We start from the raw sequence: 20,724 nt of genomic DNA on the forward strand, positions 1-20,724 counted from the left end.
ACCCACTGCGGTCCAGACAGGAAATGGCACTTTAATAGTTGTGGCCAGGGTGACAGGACCAGGATAGGGCTACAGCCGAAGCAGCCAAGAGGCTAGGCTAGCCCAGGCCGGTCGGGAAGCCTTTCCCTGTCAGGGTGGGGGCCTGCTGCGGCTCTCTCCTTCCTTGAGGGGCCCTACAGCTGCCAGGTGCGAGCATACAGGTAAGGGTGGCAGTGGAGCCATCCAGAGGCCACACAAATGACAGAGCTGGGAACAGGGACTGCACCTCCGCCTGCTGCCGTTTCCTTACCAGAGCGTCCCCAGGAGGTGGCTGGGCACAGCCTGAGCCCAGGGCCTTCAGTGGGGTTGGGGCCAGGGTGGGCACTCAAGGGTGGCATGGACTTCAAGGCAGAAACCCATGGCTGGAGAGCCAGCAGCCCAGGATGGGACAAACCCTCAGCTCCTGGACTGGCATCTTTCCTGGCCAGAGGCCTGACCAGCCCCACCCCCAACCCCCGGGCAGCCCGTTCTGTCCTCCATAGATGAATCTAACCCTTTATATTACAATAAACTGCATGTGCCTCTCCCCGTAGCCCCCACCCTCCCACCCCTGGCCAGCGGCCTCCACTGCCCCATCCTCTGGTGGCGACGGGAGCCCCTGCAGCAGTGCCGTGTCCTGTCAGCAGCCGGCTGTCCGGGCGCTGGCCTGAGGGCCCAGGGACGCAGGGGGAGGGTGCTGCTACTCCAGGTAGATGTCTTCTGTGGGGCAGGTGTACTCCACACACTGCTTGTAGAACTGCTGAAACGCTCTCCTAGGGGGCAGGCAGATGCATGCTGACTTAGGGGAACAGGAGCTTCACCCAAGTTCTCAAACTGGAGCCCTGGGGTCCCTGGGTGGGTTCCAGTTCCCCCAACTGGAGGTGCTCAGCTCTGTCCTCTACAGACTGTTTCCTGAGTCGGAAGCAACTGAAGGCAGGGTCCAACAGCTAAAATGTCCAGGAGCCAGTCCCCGAAACCCCTAGGGACACCGTACTGGGACCTGGAAATGGTGTCCAGAACTAGGGGACTGGGGGTGACGCTGAGCACGAGGAATGTGCTCCAGGGGCCGGGACACAGTGTACGTACCCCACAGACTCTGCCAAGGCTTTGGTGGATTCTTCAGACACAAAGACGTGGCAGGCAAACCGGTGGTCGGCGGGGTGCTTGGTGATGAACCCGAAGTACCTGCGGGAGAACGGCGGTCTCTGCGGGTGGGCGGGGGCTCAGACCCCTCCAGGCACATTGGCAGCCCCACGCCCTGCCGCAGGCTCCGCACTCCCGGCCCGTGACCCCACTTACTTGCTGTTCTTCGGATGGTATCCACAAAAAGAGATGTTTTTTAACTGGAAAAAATGGCTACATTTATTTCCCTACAGGAGAGAGAAGAGGGTGGTGGTCATCAGCCTGCAGGGGGCAGACGAGGAGCTGGTGGGACAGCAGGGGTGGGGGCCAGGGTGGTCACCTTGGCCTCCTGGGAGTCATCAGCCTTGATGCCTATCTTCACGCCCCTCACACTGATCTCCAGGACACAGCTGGAGGGCGGGTTAAAGTGCACGGTGAGCCGGCGGGTGGTGGCGATCTGCGGGTGAGGGACAGGAACATCAGGTGCGGGTGTCCCTCTCCCAGGAGAGGACAGGGGTTGGGGTGGGGTGGGCATCCACCTGGGGGAGCAGGAAGCAGGTACCTTTTGCATAGCGGCACAGAGGACGTCGTTGCCTTTGTGGTAGGGGACCTGGACCGAGCCCAGGAACTTCACCCGAAACTGGTCCACCCAGTCACTGGTCTGGGTCAGGGCTGGAGAGCAAGCCTGAAGTGAGGAGTGGCAGAGCCAGCAGAGGGTGCCACAGTCCAGCGACGTCCCACCTTGGCGAGGCCTCGCTTTACTCAATTGTGAAACTGACCCAGAGTCACCTGTGCTTGGCCCCCTCCCTGGGTGACTGAGCTCTGGAACACAGTTCACCTGGCAGCAAGTAGGGGCAGGGAAGATGGCCTGGTGGCCCTGAGCAGGGGAAAGGAACACTACCTGCCATATGCTCAGGCTCCTTGGTGACCTCGATGGCGTAGTAGGCAGGAAAGATGCCTCGGGCCCCCGTGCGCATGTTGTAGGCCTCGTACCAGTAGTCCTCAGCCTGCAGCTCCACCAGCAGAGGGTCGTCCACTTCCAGCTCAAGTTCGTCTTCATGTCGAGGCACAAACCTGTCGCCAAAGAGGGCAGGTGAGGACATCATCGCAGGGCCTCCAGTGAGGCTGTCTATCTACTCCCTTCCCTGCTCTGGGGTCTGGGAGCTGCACCGACATCATCAGTTCAAAAAACATTTGCAAAGTATTTCACGAGCCTGTCAATGCCAGTTCCTGGGGGAGACCAGCGTCAAATATGCATCTGCCATGGAGGAACTCACGGGCCAAGGGAGGAAGTGACCAGAGCCACTGATAAGACGATGAGGGGTGACAGGAAGTAAGCACTTCCATGTGGCGGAGTGAGGGGCATGGGGTTGGTGTGGGGTCAGGCGGCACCCCTGCTGGGCACCTTCCTGGCCCTGGGGCTGGCCAGCTCAGGTCCTTGCTCCGGCCCCAAGCAAAGGCCGCACTGCACTGGAACCCTTCACTCCGCCACCACACTCTGAGTTCCTAGTGGATGCACCCCGTCCCTCTGGGGCTGAGTGGATGAATGAATGGCAGGAGTGGGTTTAGGCTATGTGGCAATGGCAGAGGCAGGGAGTGGGTGGCCCCAGCTGCTGCCTGGCCAGCGCGGCTCTGGGGCTCTTACCTGAATATGGCCCGGTGGGTCTGCTCCTGCTCCTCCCCGTTGATGACACAGGAGAAGAGCCCAAAGGACTCTGCACCTGTGGGTGAAGGGACTGGCTGGAGGAGGAAGGTCCCAGCTCTGGTCAAGGTTTGAGGAGCACACGCAGAGAGCTCTAAGTCCTTATGCGTTGAACCACATGGGCCTGAGGCCACCTCCCAGGAATACCCTGTCAGCTCTTCCCACCCTGGTCCCCCCAACAGCGCCCCCTGTGGACTCACTGGAGGAGCGAGAGCGGCCACTCATAAAGACGTTCAGGAACTTCTTGGAGAAGTGAACATCAGGTTCATCGGGTGTGGAGTCCCCGGACAGGCAGGCAGAGGGCCGCGGCCGGGGCGCCTCCTCATATTCTTCCCCGATGGCCGACTCATAAGGCGAGGAGGCGGAGGCGCAGTTGTCATAGACAGTAGCCGAGTCACTCTCGTCACTGTAGTCTCCGAAGCACGGCCGCAGGCTCACCAGCTCCAACTGCGCATGCTCATCCACCACCAGCGTGTACTTGACCGAGTCATAGGACAGCGCGCTGGTGTCCGAGCTCAGGGAGGCCCGCGGGGGTGGCGGTGGCTCCCCCAGGCTCCCCCGCCACCCTCCCCCTGGCGGCTCAGCCCGCTCTGGGGAGGACAAGCAGTCGAAGCCCTCATCCTCCTCACTGATGGAGGGGTGCGGCCGCCCTGCTGCTGAGGAGTAGGCGGCAGGGTCTGGATCGGAGCTGACGGACATCCGGCTCTCAGCTGGTGGCAAGAAGGCGGTGGTGGGCTCTGCAGGGTCTGGGGGCCTCTGCACTGGTGTCAGGTAGATCTCTTCTGTGGCCTCCAGCCGCACATCAGCCTGATAGTGAATGCGGTCTCGATGCGAGTGGCCCCGGCCACCAGGTGGAGCAGCCTGAGGGCCACTGGGAGGTGCCATCTGGGTGGCGGCACTGCGGCGACAAGGGCTGTCAGTGGAGGTGCCTCGGTCCGTGGTGGGGGCAGGGCTGCTCTGGGGCGGCAGCTCATCGCTCAGGCAGATGTGTTCATGTGGCGGCGTCTGCTCCCCTGGAGTGTAAGGGCAAGTCAGTGTGAAGGCAGGCGCCCTCAGCCTCGACTTCCAGGCTGTTGCTCCCTCCACTCAGCATGTCCCCGGCAACAGGCTCCCACCGGACTCTCGTGCCACAGCTGACCTCACACGGGCCTATTCCAGGCTGGGGGACGGCCTGTTTATCTCTATTTGCGATCTGGAGACTACTGGGTTTACTCTCTACAGCGGGGACTAGGTCAGGGCAGGTGGGAGTCCAGGTAAAGAAGAGAGTGTGACTTACCTGTCTTCAGGGGTGAGGATGATCGAGACACCCGATCCTGCCAACTGTGCTTCTTGCCCAGAGAATTATTATTCAGTGTGTCCTGTGCAGAGAACAAAAGGCACTTGTGACAGAAGCAGTCAACAGTGCCTGGCACAGGGAGGTCCTGACCCTGCCCCCATCAGGCCATCCCTAGGCCATTTGCTGCACCCCTACCCCCACCACTGGCCCAGGACCTCACCCTGAACAGTCTATGGAGCAGGCAGGAAGGTTGGCAAGTTCCAGCCCTCCCAGCCAGGCCTACTGGCTCTAGCCAGCTCTTCCTTCTGGCTCAGGGAAGCTGGCCAAGCCTGCGCTTATCAGCCTTCATAAAGGTGGTGATGGCCAACGTATATGGTGGTGAGTGGGAGAGGAGGTAGGGGAAGAAGCAGGAGCTATCTGGGGGCAGAGCCAGACCCCCAGTCCCAGACACCGAGGTTTAACATGAAGACTCGACTTCCAGCCCGAGTCCCCTGAAGCTTAGGAAGCTATGGTCTAGAAAAGGGGTAGGGGCAGTCTGCAAAACGGAAAAAAGCAGGAGGAAGGGTCTCCCAGCAGCTAGCCTGGGGACTGGGATGAATCATCCAAATGATGAATCCGTAGTATGGTTCTGTCACACACATACACCCCCCCCCCCCCAGCACATGACTGAGGAATGACAGATATAGTTGTCAAAGGTCCTTCTTGCTGGATCTCCTGGACCACCCAGGCCACATTCTCAGCCCCCCGGAACCCTCTCCACAGTGTCTGCACACAAGGTTCCCTACACACACCTATAGGGAGCAAGGCTCCCTCCCAGGGAGCACCCTCACACACAGGCCTTCACATTCATGAATTTGGCTGTTAAAACCCACTGCTGAGGATCCTGGGAAAGGAACCAATCCTTTCCCTACATCCCCTGCACCACCCCCCCCCCCCAGCCCTCCTCCCCTCCAGTCCCCCCCTTCTAGCTGCTCCTCTGTACCTCTCCTGCCTGGGCCTGGAAGACAAAGGGCCACAGCCACAACCCCAACCCTATTCAACCCTCCTTGGCATCCAGCCACCCAGCCCAGGGGCCCTAGGCCCCCAATTCAGCCAAATAGCTCCACCTCCCACTTCTCTTCCCTGTCTTCTGAGAATTCCCAGCTGCCCACATTTCCAACTGGCTCTGTCTCTGAACTCCACAGCCCCAGCTCTACAATTTCCCACGACCTTCCACCACACCGACCACTTCAGATGGCTTTTCCGGGCCCTGCGTCTTGCCCACCTTACTAGGAACTCCATACCCTAAAAAGGAACCCCTTTCACAGCCTGAGACCACAAGCTCCAAACCCTTGCAACCCCCTCAAAGCCCAGTTCTCCTAACGCCCCACTTCTCTCTGCGCAGATCTTTCCACTGTCCCTCTCCGTCCCTTCACTTCTTCTCCCCCCAAGGGCCCCCGTTGCTCACGACAGGCCTTATCAGTCTCGAAGCCCACCTGCCCAGGGACTGCCCCCCTGGGAAGCCTTGGGAGGTCTCACCAGGCCAGAGACCTCCGGCGCCAAACAGGCAAGCTCCCCTGCAGCACCACTTCGCGCCCTCACCTCCGCGGCCACCACCCAGGGCCCCGCCCCTTCGGCCCCGCCCCACACCGCTCAAGCCTCACCTGAGACCGCGGCACCTGCGGGAAGAGGTTGAGCGTGGTGGGCCGCTTGGGCCGGTACGTGTCCCCGCCGCCCTGGCCCTGGCCACGGGGCGCCGGCTCCTGGCGATGCTCGGCCTCCGGCGGGCCTTCACCAGATCGCCGCGCCGCGCGCTGCTCCTCGTCGTCCTCCTCGTCGTCCTCGGCGCCAGGAGTGTCCCCCGCCGCATCGATCAGATCCATCTGCAGCATCTCGGCCTGCAGCCGGCTCCCCGCGCAGCCGCCGCCCCCAGACAGCAGCCCGGCACGCGGGGGCTGTGCGGCGCAGACGGAGGGGCGTCAGAGGGCGGGGCTGCGCCGGAGGAGGGGCGGGGCCGCAGCAGCTACGCTCCGCCCCCTCCTGGGCGAGTCCATTCTGTGGCAGCAAAGGGGGGCGAGAGGGAGCAGGGCAGGAGCCCTGCGAGAAGGGGCCGCGCCCTGTCGCCTCTCGCGGGGATGTGCGAGGCTACCTTCTCCCTTCTCCAGCCAGCGCCTTTGACTGTACACACCTCTTCCTTCCCTATGGTATCCCGTTTCCTGACTCTTTGCGCCCTCCCGTTCCCTTGGCAACGACCAGTGACCTCATCAGGGTTGAAAGCTGAGCCCAGAGTGAGGTCACCGCTGTTGCCATGGGGACGAAGGGTCGCCAAGGAGTTATGGGGACGAAGGGTCGCCAAGGAGTTCGCATCCCACAAGGATGGGGTGGGGGTTGGTATTTGAAGGGGGCAATGAGGAAAACTGGGGAAACAGCCTCAGCCAGGCGAGGATTGCGGGAGGACCGCAGTGCGGACAGCAGGATCTGAGCGCGGCCGGAAGAGGGATGCTGAAGGGAGGGGCGAGTGGAGACACCTGCACAGGCAATGGCAGCCTCCCCCAGGCCTTGGCCCTCCAACCTGAGTTCTCAGGCCAGCCTAACCTTGAGAGTTCCAGCCCTGTTGAAGCTCCAGCTCTGCCACTAACTCCTGGCACCTTGGACAGATCTCCTGACCGTTCAGTGTCCTCGCCAGTTAACTGCCTCCCAGCTTCCCAGAGAGGGAACAGTGTGTGAAAGCCCCTGGCGCTTGTCTGAGGCCCCACAGCATCCACCCCAGGGCCTCGGGGCTCTGGCTGGTTGCAGGACCACCCTCTGCAGGGCTCTGTCTATGCATGTTGGGGGAGAGGGCAGTAGGGGAAGACCGGTGTATGAGATCAGAGAAGCTTTGTCAGGGCACTGGGAACATTCCCCAACCAGAATAAGTGACCTCTGCCTCCATCCCTTCCTAGCCTGGCAAGAGGGTGGAGGGTTGGGGTACAAAGTACTGGAGGGTTACCCTCCCACTCCCACCAGCTTGGTTTCTTCTGGCCTGGCGGAGCTTACAGACTCTGGAGGTGAACACAGAGACAGGGACCCTATCCCGACTCACTCCTTTGGTAACCAATCCTAACACCGTGTTACTTGGGTGAGCCACCCTCGGGGCTGAGAGAAGCTCAGGGCTCTGCAACCTAGCCCCAGGCTTTGCCTGCCATTTCCTGACCAGTGGCTGCTTCTTTCCGTTCTAAAATACAGAGGATCTCTGTTGGACACATGCTCCCCTGACAACCTCCTGGTAGGATTCAGAGCTTTGGGGACAGGAGAGAGCCATCTGTCTTATGACAAAGCCAGGGGGTCAAAAGCAACAGCAATGTTGGGTTAACCCTGCAAAGGGTCCTTTAGCACTGCAGGCCAGAGAGGGTCTGCAAGGCCCTGTGACTGGTTTGGTGCAATGGCAGCAGAGGGGTGTGCCTTGGCTCTTTTCTCGCCCCAGAGCACTGCAGATTACACCAGACTCCACCCCATGCTGCCTCAGGCCCTCTGCCAAGGACTCTCCCAAAAATATTTCGGGTAGTCCCGAGCCTTCCCTTAACTGAGACCCTAACTGCTGCTGTCTTAGATCTCAAGACCTCCTGCATTCTCCCTTCTTGTGGGTAGCTGAAGGAGCTGCCTCCTGCCTTAACTCCTGGCAAAAAAAAAAAAAAAAAAAAAGCAGCTAATTGAGGCCCAATATACGCCATGCATTGTACTGGATGTTTCCCTCATGTTATTTCATTTAGTGAGGGTGCCATACGGACCCCGAAAGGTCCTTTGTAGGTTTGGGGATGCCCTCAATCCTCCCCCTACCCATTCTGCCACCCCACTTGGGCTCTTAGGAGCCCACTCTTACCCGTAAGGACAAGGTGTCTTTGCACTGAAGGCTGATGCCACACTCATCAGTGATCTCTGAGAGGTCTTCATCCTCAAACTCTTCCAGGCTGATGTCATGGGTGAGCCTGATGGGGACAGGAAACTGAAGTTACAACACAGGGGGACTGCTCAACCCACCGATGTCTCCCTAATACATCTTCCAAGGGGCAGCTCCTCAAAGGCAGGTCACCAACCCCAAAGGATGGGACTTGAAGTCCACCTGTGTCAATGCAAAGGGTAACTAACAGGCCGGGGAAGTTTGGGGCCCATGCCAACAGGCCAGTCCTCCTGGGTGGCAGTGGAAGGGGAGGCTCTGGGTTTCTCCTTCTCCCGGCTGGGAACTGTCTATCCTGCTGCCAAACAAGAGACAGTGCCTGGAAGGCCCAGCTGGTCCGAGCCTCAGCTGTGCCAGAGAAATGCCTCCCAGGGTTAAGGCAGGTGCCAAGGCCAATTCACCCATAGAGAATGCGAAGAGCTGAGAAGAGACTCCACAGGATGCCTGGAGTCAAGGGTGGGGGCTGGGGTCCCTGTCCAACCCCTGCAGCAGCAAAACCCAAGGCACTGGCAGAGGCCACCTCCCAGCCCCAGGGGAGTGCACCATCCCCACAGCCCAGCAAGACCCACACTGCATGAGCCATGGAGCAATGAGGGGAAATCTGATGTCAGTGCGGGTAGTTTCAGCCCGTTCCAGGACAGACTAGGCCCCCGTTCTGTGTTCTCGGTCTCATCATCTCTCCAACCACACCGCCTTGCCCAGAGATGGACCCTGAACAGGAAGCAGCACAGATGGGGTCAAGGAAGGCCCTGGGTTGGGAGCTGGAGTGCAGTGAGTTCAGGAAGCAGACCAGAGCACGTCAGCACCACATCGCTAACTGGCTGTGCTAGAACCCTCACCCCCACCTGTGCCCACCCCCTAGGCTCCACCTGGTTCGGTGTACAGGGGATATTTGGGAGAATTCTGTAGAGGAAGTCAGGGACAATTCTGAGCCTTTTGCCAAATAAGACCAAGAGATTGAGGCTTAGAGCAAGAGAGACCCATGGTCCAAGGTCACCAGGAGAGGTGGTGGCTCAGCCTCCAAGGGAACCGAGGAGGCCTACACACCCTCTGCCTCTCACCTCAGTCAGACCCAAACAGCGACCCAGAGCTCAATGGAGCTGCCCCCCCAAACTTCTCCCCTTCCCACCGGCCCCACACCCCTACCAGCGTTCCCACTGATCTTCCAACCAGCTGTCATTGTCTGGGCTCGAATCCATCTTCAGAATGAGCTGCATGGAGAGCCCTGCCCAGCCAGGGGGCTTCGGGGCCCCAGGGCTGCCCTCTCATGCCCAGAAGGGTGGGGGGCCAGAGCTCAGGGCAGGGCTGGCTGGGGCCACAGGCCTCCACCGCTTGGGCCTGCCTTCTGCGTCCTGCCCGCTGCAGAAGCCTGGGGAGCTCATTAAAAATACATGGGCCTGGGAGAGGAGGCAGCGGCTGCTGACCCGGGCCTCAGCCCCAGCTCTTCCCAGCCCAGCCCTCGGCTGCAGGCGGTTTCCTCCCCCTGCCCGATGCACTGCGCTGCCTCTGCTGCCGCTGCCGCTGCGGCCGCCTCCCCCGCGGGATCAGGTTACTGCAATCGATGCTATCAGCTCCACCTGCCCTTCCAATGCCCCTGTTGGGGGCTGGGGTGGCCCCCTTCCCTGGCCCAGGCTTATAAGCAGATAGCAGAAATCTGGGCTGTTTCCCCCCAAAAGCCAGCCCCTGATCTGCTTTAAAGGGCCAGCGCAGCACTCAGGGTGCCTGATGGCCAGACAGGGGTGTGTATGGGGGGGGGGCTTTGATGTTCTCCATGAATGGATGGCCCACAGCGACATGCTCAGCCCATACGTCATCAGGGACGCTTCTGTGAGCCCAAGGTGGACTGGGGCGGGGCTGGGCTGCCTGTTGCCCACCACTGGTGCAGAACAGAAGCCGGCCCCTCCTAGGGCTCTGTTCTTCAGCCCTCAGGACGTGTGCATGGGGGAAAGGGCAGACTCCTGGTGCAGGGCTGGAAGGGTGGCCTGGGAGGTAATGAGCGTCCTGTAAAGGTCCCAGAGGGAACGGCAGAGAGAGGGGTCTGACCAGGCAAGGGGGCTGGGTGGACAACATGCTCTTCCAGGCCCTCTCAGACCTGGAGCTCCAGGTGGTGTGGTACGGAAGTGGCAGCAGACTGGGAGGGACGGCCCAGCCCAGAAGCAGAGCAGCGACATGCTCAGCCTGCCAGCACACGGCGCACCTCTGGCCCTGGTAGAACCACCAAGTAGCTGGCACAAAGTGAACAATTAATACACACCGGCTGCCTGACAGTCACAGAAAAGGCACCCCGGGACTCGGCCAGCATTGGGGGCTGCAGGACCACCAGCTCTGCCCCAGAGATCCCCTCACTCTCCGCTCTGCTGGGTGCCCCTGTGCACACCGATGCCTCCCCTTCCTCACTGCCCAGCCCGGTCAGGCCCCCACCTCGGCAGATGCCTCCCCTTCCTCACTGCCCAGCCCGGTCAGGCCCCCACCTCGGCAGACCTCCCAGTGGCCTGCCTGCTGTGTTCCCGGGCCTGCATCCCTCCACCCACCTACCTCTACCAAGCAAAGCTGCCTGAAACTCCACCCCTCTGCCCCCCACTCAGGGGTCCCTGCTGCAGCGGACTCCTTGGCCTGGCACCCAAGGTCTAAGCCAGAGCCTGGGTGGAGCACGTGGCAGGCTGTCACCTGTGCTTGCTGGAGGAAGGCTCAGCTAAGCCTGCTCCTCAGAAAGCTCCCTGTTACCGCCCTCCCCGTACCAGTGCCTTAGAGCCCCCCTGGCCATCTCACTGGTCCTGTCATCCCCTTGCTTGTGGTAGGTGTCACCATCTACATGGGCGCAAGGCAGTGTGCTGGAGCAGACAGAACCAGGGCTCCAGGAGACATGCCCCCCTCCCGGCCGGTGGCTCCATAGGTGAGTGGAACTCATGCCCCCCACCCTGTGCCCAACAGGTGAGGAATCCAGGTCCCCTCCCTGCCAGCTCCGGTCCGACTGCACGCTCCTGGAGGGCACCGCTGGCAGGTCCTCTTGCACACACTCGGGATGTGTCTGCTAGACGTTTGTCCGGTGACATCCTCAGCCCCTACTCACTCCTCTCACGCCGAAGTGAGGGCAAGCCTGCAGGGTCTCGCCTGCACCCGGACTGGGGGCCTCCCAAGACATCACACCCTTGGCATTGCTCATGTTCCCACTTCCTGGGACGGCAGGGCTGGGGCGGGCAGGGGACAACTGTTCCGTCCTCTACGGAGGCGGGAGCGGAGGTTGCCTGGGCAGCGGTGGGAAGAGCTCTCTGCTGGGGCTCAGAAGCCTGCACTCGACCCCCAGCTCTGGTGGGGTGGGCTAAGGGAGCTCCCATCTTCCTTCTTTCTCATAAACGAGGCAGGATGCTAGAATGGTCACCATATCGGGTCTGGAGGCCAGAGGCCTGAGATCAAATCCCTACCCCCTCATTTGTGAGGAGTGGAGGCTCCATCTCCCAAGTAGCAGCTGTGTCCTGGCCGCCAACCCTCCTGCTGCTCTGCATCTCCCTCAGTTCTCACCACAACCTTGGGAGGGTTTATTCTGCCCATTTCCCAGACGAGGACACTGAGGCTCCGACGTAAGGTGTTGTCGGTTTGCTGTTTGCCCATATAAAAATGAGGCCACTGGGCCCTGCCCACCCACCTCAAGGGTGCTGGTGAGGATTCACAGAGCGGCATGTTTGTGAATTGCAGAGTGCTGTGAGGAGAAGGCCGTGACCAAGGATCAAGGGATGGCCTGGTCAGGTAGCCCCCTTTGTCAGCTACCCCTTCCCACCTCCACCCCCACCACACCAACCCCCTGCCCTTTCCTCCCATCCTCGGTCACCCAGAAGACCTTTTGTGGAGAGAATGCTAAATAGACCCTTGGTTCCTCCACACTCAAGAAAGGCATCTGTGGGCAGGGAGAGGGAAGAAGATGCAGGGGAGGGCAGAGGCGGGAAGGGAAGGCGGAGGGAGGTTTCCCCCTGACCCCACCATCCGCCTTCCCTGCGGACACCTGAGCCCTGAGCACCCGGCCGCCCAGCTGCTGGCTGAATCACAGGCCCTCTGTCCCCGGCCTCCAGGTCCAGAGACCTGGGCAGCTTCCTCCAGGAGCAGCCACTGCCACTGAGCAGACCTGCTCACGCATGCGGGTAAGATGTCCGAGGTCTCATCCATATTAACATTTAGTAACTCTGTGCCTTTGCCTTGAGTTTGGTCTCTCGAGACTGTCCTGACCTGCCTGTCCCGACCCTTGGAGTCTATCTTTATATTCGAGGCCCTTCCTCTGCATTAACTTTATCTCCTCCGAGTCCAGGCCCGGGTCCTTCCTACTGGCCCACTGCCTTCCGCACACGCCATTCTTCACGCTCCCCACCCGGCCCTGAGCTGAGCTCTCCTCCGCGAACACCTGCCCTTTGTGTCCCGATGTTTGCTCACGGCCCCTTCCCTTGCTGTAGGCAGTCACACCACCCTGTCATCCTCGTTCCACCCACCGCAGCCCTAGCCCTTTCTAGTGTACTGGTTCAGCCCAGTAGTCGGCTGAGTTAAAACTATCTGCAAAGTAAGGGTTAAGCGGTCAGGTGCTGAGGCTTTAGCTGAGCAAGGGCAAATCTGAGCCAGGCCTTTCGCTGTCCAAAGGCCCACCTTGTCTTCCTGTTCCTGGCTCTCCTGGAGTGAGGTAAGGATGCCAGCTGAGTGACTCTGGATCCTGGCCACGGTGCCCATGGGCCCCTCTTGAGACAGAGAGCATTGGTGGTCCAAGGGGCCAGCCTCCCTCTGCCTTCTGGGTGCTGAGCAAAGAGCTGGCTCCCAGTGGCTCTCAGGACACCTGTGGATTGGCTGTTCATCGCTAAGCAGGTCCCCCATTTCTGGCTGGCTCCCTGCAGGCCATTCTCCACTGGGCAACCAAAACCAACTTTTGAAAGACAAACCTGGTCAAGTCACCCTTCCCCAGCCCAGAACACTTAATAGCTTCCCCTGTCCCTTAGGGAAAGGGGCCAAAATTCTCACCTGCACCACGAAGGCTCAGCAGGGCCTCCTCTTCTCAGTGGCCTGCACCACCAATCCCTCCCTGCCTTCACACACGGACCCATGTCTCCACCTCCCAGCTCCAGGCTGCTGCCCACCGGCTCCCTCAACAAAGTCTTCACCGACCAGCAAACAGCCCTGTTTCTCGCCCTCTCAGTCCTTCTTGCTGATCACTCCAGATCACTATAATTCTACCTTTGGGTTCTATGAACACTGGTGGGCTCCCCTTAGAGGGCTCCCCTTAGAGGCAGTTGGTCCATAGGGTGGGATCAGGTCTCTCTTGATTAGGCGTCCCCAAACTACGGCCTGTGGGCCGCATGCGGCCTCCTGAGGCCATTTATCCGCCCCCCCCGCCACACTTCCGGAAGGGACACCTCTTTCATTGGTGGTCAGTGAGAGGAGCACTGTATATGGCAGCCCTCCAACGGTCTGCGGGACAGTGAACTGGCCCCCTGTGTAAAGTTTGGGGACCCCTGCTCTTGATGAACCATGAGTGATGCCCAAGAGATATGTAATAAATGTTGAATGAATGAACCACTGGGGTCCCCAGGTCTTTCTAGATTTTCCCCTTGGGAATCTCTAAGGCAGTTCTCCTTTTTTTTTTTTGTATTTTTCTGAAGCTGGAAACAAGGAAAGACAGTCAGACAGACTCCCGCATGCGCCTGACCGGGATCCACCCGGCATGCCCACCAGGGGCGATGCTCTGCCCCTCTGGGGCGTTGCTCTGTCGCGACCAGAGCCACTCTAGCGCCTGGGGCAGAGGTCAAGGAGCCATCCCCAGCGCCCGGGCCATCTTTGCTCCAATGGAGCCTTGGCTGCAGGAGGGGAAGAGAGAGACAGAGAGGAAGGAGGGGGGGGTGGAGAAGCAAATGGGCACTTCTCCTATGTGCCCTGGCCGGGAATGGAACCCGGGTCCCCCGCACGCCAGGCCGACGCTCTACCGCTGAGCCAACCCGCCAGGGCTGGCAGCTCTCCTTTCAACCCCACCGCCTGGTGCCCACCTACAGCAGAGTCTGGGTGGGACGTGCAGGCCTCTGGGTGGGCAGGGCTCATGGAAACGGTGGGTGCGGGCGAGCCCGGCCCAGCCTCGGCCTTAGAACCTTCTCTCCATCCCTCCCCCAGCTCTGGCTAGATGCAGGTCAGGCTGAGTTTGTGCCTCTGGTCTGGAAGTCCCTTTTGACCATGTCACATTGGGGGTCATCTCCAGTGGAAAACTGAGTCCAATCCAAGCAACAGAATCCAAGGGACGACCCCTACCTGCGGTTACCCTGTGTCCGATCTGTTTAAGCGCCCTGGGGCCCGTATGCAGCAAGAGCTCTAGGATCCGGCGGCCTGCCTTTTGGAAAACTATATGGAGAAACCATCCTACATGTGGAAAGCCTTCTGCACAGGCTTCCTCATCCCAGCAGACCACTGAAGAGCCCTGCCCAGCGGGCTGAGCAAACCCTGATGACCCCTGGATGGAACATCATGGCCTTTCGGATGAACGTTACGAAGTCTGTGCATTTATGTGGAAAATGACAACTGACAAAGTGAACAACAAGGTTTCACAGGATGGCTCACAGACAGAAACACACACACGAACGTGCTCGTGATGTGAGCTGGGACCCGGGAGACCCTTTCCCTCTGCTCTTCAAGACGGGTAACACCAGGCCTGGTTTGGGGCTGCCCGCCCTCTCCCAGAGCTGCGTTTCCTGGGGGCATCTTGTTCATCCTGGCACTGACTTCCTACCCTTGCTCTAAGCTGTGCACAAGCCCAAGACCCTGTACACCACAGGCACTAACTAGATGCCCACTAAAGTAAGTACCAATTGACCGTGGCACTGGGAGCTCAGGACAGCACTGCGTGCATCTCCAGGGCCGAAAGAGGCAAGGCTCACGGTCGATGCTCCTAGAGACTTTTTGAATGAGTGTAAGAGTAGGGGTAGGGGACAAGGATAGCATTCCAGAATAAGTAAGAACACCTATTGGTTCTTGAGCAGTGACCCAATTTGTAGAATCCACTGGGGCTCCACGCTGTGATTGGCTAGGTCCCAACAATCCAGAGGCAACTTCAAAGAAGCGCGGCGGACAGCCTGCCTCGGCCCTGCCGGCCTGTGTACGGCAAGTCAGCACTGCCCCACACCGCAGGGCCACCAGGGCCTGGACCAGGGGGTGCTGCCCAGGAGGGGGGACTCGCAGTGGGGCGACTCTTCCAGCAGCAACAGCTTTTCTACCCCCCAAACCATGGCTGGCTAAAGAGGCGGTGGGCCGGCATTCCTCAGTCTGGGCTGGTGCCATTTCCCTCCACTCTGCCGTATCCCTGGGTAGCGATGTTCCCTGAGGCTTCGTGGCCATTTCTCTCTCTCTAAGATGGGACTCTCAAGGTCTTTGGGCCCAGCACAATCCTCTCCAGCCCCAGACCCAAAACCAACTGTCTGATCGAATTTTCCAAGTGGGTCCTCCAATGACCACTAACCTCAAATTCAGCAGGTCTGATGATTATCTCACCTGCCTACGAACCAAACCTATCCCACTGGGCACCATGTCCTCAAGGGGCCCTGAGGTTCCTGGACTCCTGCTTCTTCTCCGCTCCTGACACCAGACCCCTCACCAACAGCGCACCCTCTGAATCTCCCTCCCATCCTCTCCCATCCTTCCTCACCTGTAGGACGGCCAGTGGTCTCCCTGCCTCCCCATCCACCCTCCACCTAGCAGCCAGGGTGATCTTCCCAAGACATCTACCCGATGCGGCCGTCTCCTGCCTAAACCCCTGCTGCTCCCACTGCCCGTCAGGGTCCCCACACGGCCATCGGAGTTCTGCATTTCCTGCTCTCCGCACTTGTGCCAGACTGGGTGGCACATACTCTGCCCGCTCTCTCTCATCATGGGCCCTTCGCCCACACTGCCCCCTCCCTCTCCACCCTCTCCTTGTCTTGGGTGATGCCCACCAGGCCTGAGCTGAGAGGACCCTTTCCTGACCCCCTGACCCACACCTACCACCAGCCTGTCTGGTAAGGCCTTGTCTGTCTGTCTGTCTGCCTCTGGAGTGACTATCTGTTGAGCTTGACAAAGTGCAAATAATTGTTGAGTGAAAGAAAGACCAGCCAAGCGTGTCCCCTGTGAAGAGATAAGTGAGGAGGTCCCTGCACCTCCAGGGGGCCCTCTCTCACCTGAAGCAGTGTGGTGTGGTAAAACACCACCATCCAAGGAGTCCCGAGGCTGGGGTTCTGTCCCAGCTCTGCCACCCACGTGCTGTGGATTCTCGGGGAAGCCACTTAGCCTTTGTTTCCTCGGAGGTAAAAGGGGATGGGCTGATTCGGGCTGCTCACTGCTTTCCCAGCATCCTCTGTCTCTCCCACGTGGAATGTCCCACTGTTTCCCCTTCCTTCCACCCACTCAGCTCAATGTATCCACTGTGTTAGTTTCTAAATTCTCTTACAACGTTTTTTTTAATTTATCCATTTTTAGAGAGAGAGAGAGAGAGAGAGAGAGAGAGAGAGTGACATAAGAGGGAAGGAGCAGGAAGCATCAACTGCCATATGTGCCTTGACAAGGCAAGTCCAGGGTTTCGAACCGGCGACCTCAGCGTTCTGGGTCGACACTTTATCCACTGCGCCACCACAGGTCAGGCACAAAGTTTTCTTTTTCTTTTTTTTAAAAATTTTTTAAAATTTTATTTATTCATTTTTAGAGAGGAGAGAGAGAGATAGAGAGGGAGAGAAGGGGGGAGGAGCTGGAAGCATCAACTTCCATATGTGCCTTGACCAGGCAAGCCCAGGGTTTCGAGCCGGCGACCTCAGCATTTCCAGGTCGACGCTTTATCCACTGCGCCACCACAGGTCAGGCCCAAAGTTTTCTTGATATAGGCATATCTCAGAGATATTGTGGGTTCAGCTCCAGACCACTGCAATAAAGTGACTATCTCCATAAAACCAGCCACAATTTTTTTTTGTTTTCCAGTGCTTATAAAAGTTATGTTTACACTATACTATGAAGTGTGCAGTAGCATTGTGTCTAAAAAAACAAACAAACCAGCCCAATGTACATAAGAATTTTAAAATTCCTGATGCTAAAATATGCTAACCATCATTTCAGCCTTCAGCAGCCCATAATCTTTTTGCTGAGGGAGGGTCTTACTCTCAATTTGTAAAAAAAAAAAAAAGCAATTTCTGCAACGTACAAAAATATGAGATATGGTTGTAATGAACATGTATCACTTCCATATTAAATTTTTAAAATTATTTTGGAAGTTACAGAAGTAGCCTATATTTGTTGTAAAAATATGAAGTCAAATGATATAGCAGTATGCACAGTGTCTGCAAGCCCCTCCCCCTACGCCATGTCCAGAGGCACCTACTACCAGTAACTGGCTGGAGAACTTCTCCAATGTATTTATTTAAACCAACTACCAACGAACAAACACCACCCTCCCCGGGGCCACAGCACGCTTACCCCCTCCACCAACTCTCCACCAACGTCACAGGGCGCTCTCTTTTCAGGGCGGCTCTGAAATCCAGCTGCCTGGGTTCAGACCTCAGCTCGGCCACTTTCCTAACCTCTTTATGCCTCTTCAACTGCAAAGTGGGATAATAATCATAATACTCTCGAGGGTTCTGGTGGGAACGCTCTTACGCAGAAGAGCTCAGAATGGTGCCGGGGCAAAGCGAGCACCTCCCCGGGTCAGTCTGACCGCTGCTAGTCCCTGACAGTGTGCACTGTTATTTTCTGTTCTCCAGTAGGGCAGCAACCAATTTTACCCTAAGTAAGTAATAAAACAATATGGCATTTTTGAGTACCTACTCTGTGCTCGTCGTTGGACAAACCAAAACCTTAGTGTTGACTCCTATGTCTTCTGGAAGCTGACAGTGGCATTGGGGGCACATGCGCGTCCACTCAAGTAGTAATAGCAACAACAGCCCTGCATGAATGCAGCTCTCCATGGTCCATGAAACACTCAACATGTGTTTTCTCATCCAAGTCTTAGGATGGCTTTGCACAGAAACCAAAGCCAGCATCATGGAGAAGAAACAGAGGCTCGGGGCCAAGTGCCCACTCTCAGGGCACACCGCTAAGAAGGCTAAGCCAGGACTCAAACCCAGGCCAGGTGGATCCACAACTCCTCCAAAGATCCACCAGAGAGCAGTAACCATCTAGGGTTAAACCGAGCTAGGCTAAGGGACCTGAGGAGCCAGACAAGGGAAAGGGCAGCGGGGGCTGCTGGAGCCGACAGGGCAGGCCACGTGGGGCCTGAGACACTGCTCTGATTGTTCTCACGAGCCAGCCTGGTCTCCACAGCCAGGCCACAGTGTCCTGGAGGGCCAGCCCACGGCTCAGCCTTGGTGTACTGCCACTCCTGCCCACCTGGTCCGGACTGGACACATGCATTGCCTGGCATCCACCTTGTCAGCTCCTCTTACTACAGCATCCGTGATAACCTGCCTGCCAGGGGCGGAGCGGGGTGGCGAGCACCGTCACCTGGCGATCAGGAGGCAGGGAGGGGAGGTAGAGCTGTCCTCAGGGGCCAGAGGCGGGGCCTGCAGGGAGAGCAGGCTTAACACACAGACCTGGGTTCCAGTTCAGCCTCAGGCTCTGACTTCTTCGGAGTCCTCGGGCAAGTCTCCCTGCCCTCCTGAATCGAATCTCAACCTCCTCCTGTGGAAAACGGACAGCTCGATCCCCAGCCCCAGTGTGGTTATGAGGGCTAAAGGAGCCGGCACTGGGAAAATGCTTTGAACAGTGAGGAGTTATAAAAATGCCCGTTAGTCCAGAGGGAAGGCTGACACTTGTTAAACACCAACTTGACGTACATTAAGGAATCAATATTAATTAGCTAACCTAACAGATGGGACTCGGAGTGGACAAAAACCAGCCCAGGTCATGCAGCTAGAAAGTGGTGGAGTTAGGACTCGAACCCAGGTCCCTCTCAGCCCACTGCTCTTCCACTGCAGAGTGGCCTCCTGGTAGGTAGGCAGTGTTTGCCCCGAGGCAGCAAGGCAGCGTGTGTATTCCAGGTGGAATGAGTCTCAGACCTCTGCCTCATTACTCTGGGCACTAATCACAAAGGCACAGCCCTTGAGCCTTCAGGCGTGGCCTCCTCCATCTGGTTGCCTCCCTCTGGTATTCCCAGCTCAGCTCAGGGTCTCAGGGGAGGTATCTAGTCCTGATGATGCCATTAGAAATCCACAGGGGTCCCTGCCCACCTGAGGGCCAGGGAGCCAGCAACCTCCTGGTCAGAAGACAGGCTGGCGCCTGAGCCCACCTGGGGCCTGGCCCCAGGAGAGGGGAAGACGCCAGCTCACTGGATGAAGAAACAATGGGGTATGTCCAGGCCTCCTTCTTCTAGGCTCTGGAGCAGTGACACCCCCCCCTTCCTCATCTCCCCTGGGGCCAGGATTATGGGGAAGACACATCAACGCTTCTCCCACAACACTCACTGTCCATTTCTCTGAAATCCCCCTCAGTTGCCTAACACCAGCTAGGGGGTAGGGAGGGGGTGAAGAGCACAGAGCAGGAGAAGGGTCCTGGGCACTTACTTTAGCAGAGACATCCGCCCCCCCCCCCCCAATGTTCCTGGCTATTCCTGGGCCATCCCACCCAGACTCCCTCCCACAGCTGGGCCTAGGATCTCTGGGCTAAGATGGAGCCTTCTACACCTGCACACACCTGACAAGGTCAGTGCTTGTCCAAATCCACAGAGGGTCCTGGCCATGCCAGGCCTAAGAGTGAGACACCTCTGGCCAAACAGGGCTGGGGCAGGGGCCCACGACTCCTTCCTTCAGGCACCAAGGTTGTCGGTTGCTCCAAGAAACTGGGACCCTCGGGACACCCCGGCCTGTCCTCATCTTTATTCAGAAGCCCTTGGACAGGGCACAGTCAAGCCTGCCTGCCTCCTCTGGGATCTCAACCAAGATCCCAGGCCTCAAACTGGGGGAGGAGGCAGCCTCCGTGCCCCTTCCTCCAATTTCAGCTCAGAATCTCCTAGCCTAGGACGTGGAATGGCGGAGGGAGCTGGTTGCACTATGGCTGTGCAGCCGCTACCAGTCTGGACTTGAGGCTGAGAGGATTCTGGGGTTCTGTCCAGGGAAGAGACCTCATCCTCAGGCAGCGCCCTCGTACCCAGAGGTCCGGTGTGTGCGCTGGGGCGGAACGGAGTGAGGTGAGGGGTGAGCCGGGGTGGATCAGTAGGTCAGTCTGGGCTGAAGGGCGGGGCGCAGAGGCCGGGGATCCTCACCTGAAATTGGGCGGCGACGCGATGTGGAGCCCCAGGAACGGGGAGGCGGCAGGCGGGGACGCGGCCCCCCCGCCCAGGCCGCCGCTCTCTCGCTCCGCCATTCTCCCGCACAGCCCTGGCCATCCGGGCGGAGCGTGGCGCGGAGGCGGCGGAGGCGGCGGAGGGGAAAGAGGAGGGGGCGCGGCGAGAGGCCGCCGCCGTCGTAGGGCTCAGGCTTGACACGGATGGCTGGCGCACCTACGCCGGGCAAGGCGCGGCTCACGACCACGCAGCGCTCCCGGGACCGGCGCGACAGCCACCGCGCGCGCCCTGGGCCCTGGCTGGGGTCTCGTGCGCCCCGCCCCCGCCCCGCCCCCGGGCAGGCGAGCCCCGCCCTCTGGCGCTGTCCGACGTGCCTAAGTCACGGCCCCCGCGGTCCCGGGTTTGGCCCAGTCCCACCCTAAATCTCACACTGACTTCTGTCCCCTTGC

General features: G+C 59.1%; 1 protein-coding gene across 4 annotated transcripts; it reads right to left on the minus strand.

Moving 5' to 3' along the window:
• Positions 1–11: 11 nt before the first annotated feature.
• On the minus strand, positions 12–20,540 carry MAPK8IP1 (mitogen-activated protein kinase 8 interacting protein 1). Of its 4 annotated transcripts, none has more exons than XM_066362645.1 (12): positions 20,255–20,540; positions 7,957–8,062; positions 5,762–6,052; positions 4,119–4,200; positions 3,043–3,855; positions 2,786–2,861; positions 2,042–2,214; positions 1,703–1,881; positions 1,481–1,597; positions 1,318–1,388; positions 1,105–1,203; positions 12–791 (listed from the first exon to the last, which is right to left on the minus strand). In XM_066362645.1, the coding sequence occupies exons 1-12, from the start codon at positions 20,353–20,355 to the stop codon at positions 719–721; spliced, it is 2,181 nt and encodes a 726-aa protein (XP_066218742.1). In that variant the 5' UTR covers positions 20,356–20,540; the 3' UTR covers positions 12–718. The 4 variants fall into 4 exon arrangements, with proteins under 4 accessions (XP_066218742.1, XP_066218759.1, XP_066218750.1 ...); XM_066362662.1 differs by having other exon boundaries at positions 1,703–1,812; positions 20,255–20,538; XM_066362653.1 differs by lacking the exon at positions 20,255–20,540 and adding an exon at positions 9,178–9,574.
• Between the last annotated feature and the right edge of the window lie 184 nt (positions 20,541–20,724).

Source organism: Saccopteryx leptura, chromosome 1, assembly GCF_036850995.1.
Source record: "Saccopteryx leptura isolate mSacLep1 chromosome 1, mSacLep1_pri_phased_curated, whole genome shotgun sequence".
Taxonomy (NCBI): domain Eukaryota; kingdom Metazoa; phylum Chordata; class Mammalia; order Chiroptera; family Emballonuridae; genus Saccopteryx; species Saccopteryx leptura.

Bases quoted from the DNA above. Each gene is read 5' to 3' on its own strand.
- MAPK8IP1 (XM_066362645.1), bottom strand. From the start codon at position 20,355: ATGGCGGAGCGAGAGAGCGGCGGCCTGGGCGGGGGGGCCGCGTCCCCG. The intron at 3,856-4,118 runs GTAAGTCACACT...CTTACACTCCAG, and splicing joins ATCCTCACCCCTGAAGACAG to GGGAGCAGACGCCGCCACAT. The intron at 1,882-2,041 runs GTAGTGTTCCTT...GGCCTCGCCAAG, and splicing joins GGAGCCTGAGCATATGGCAG to GTGGGACGTCGCTGGACTGT.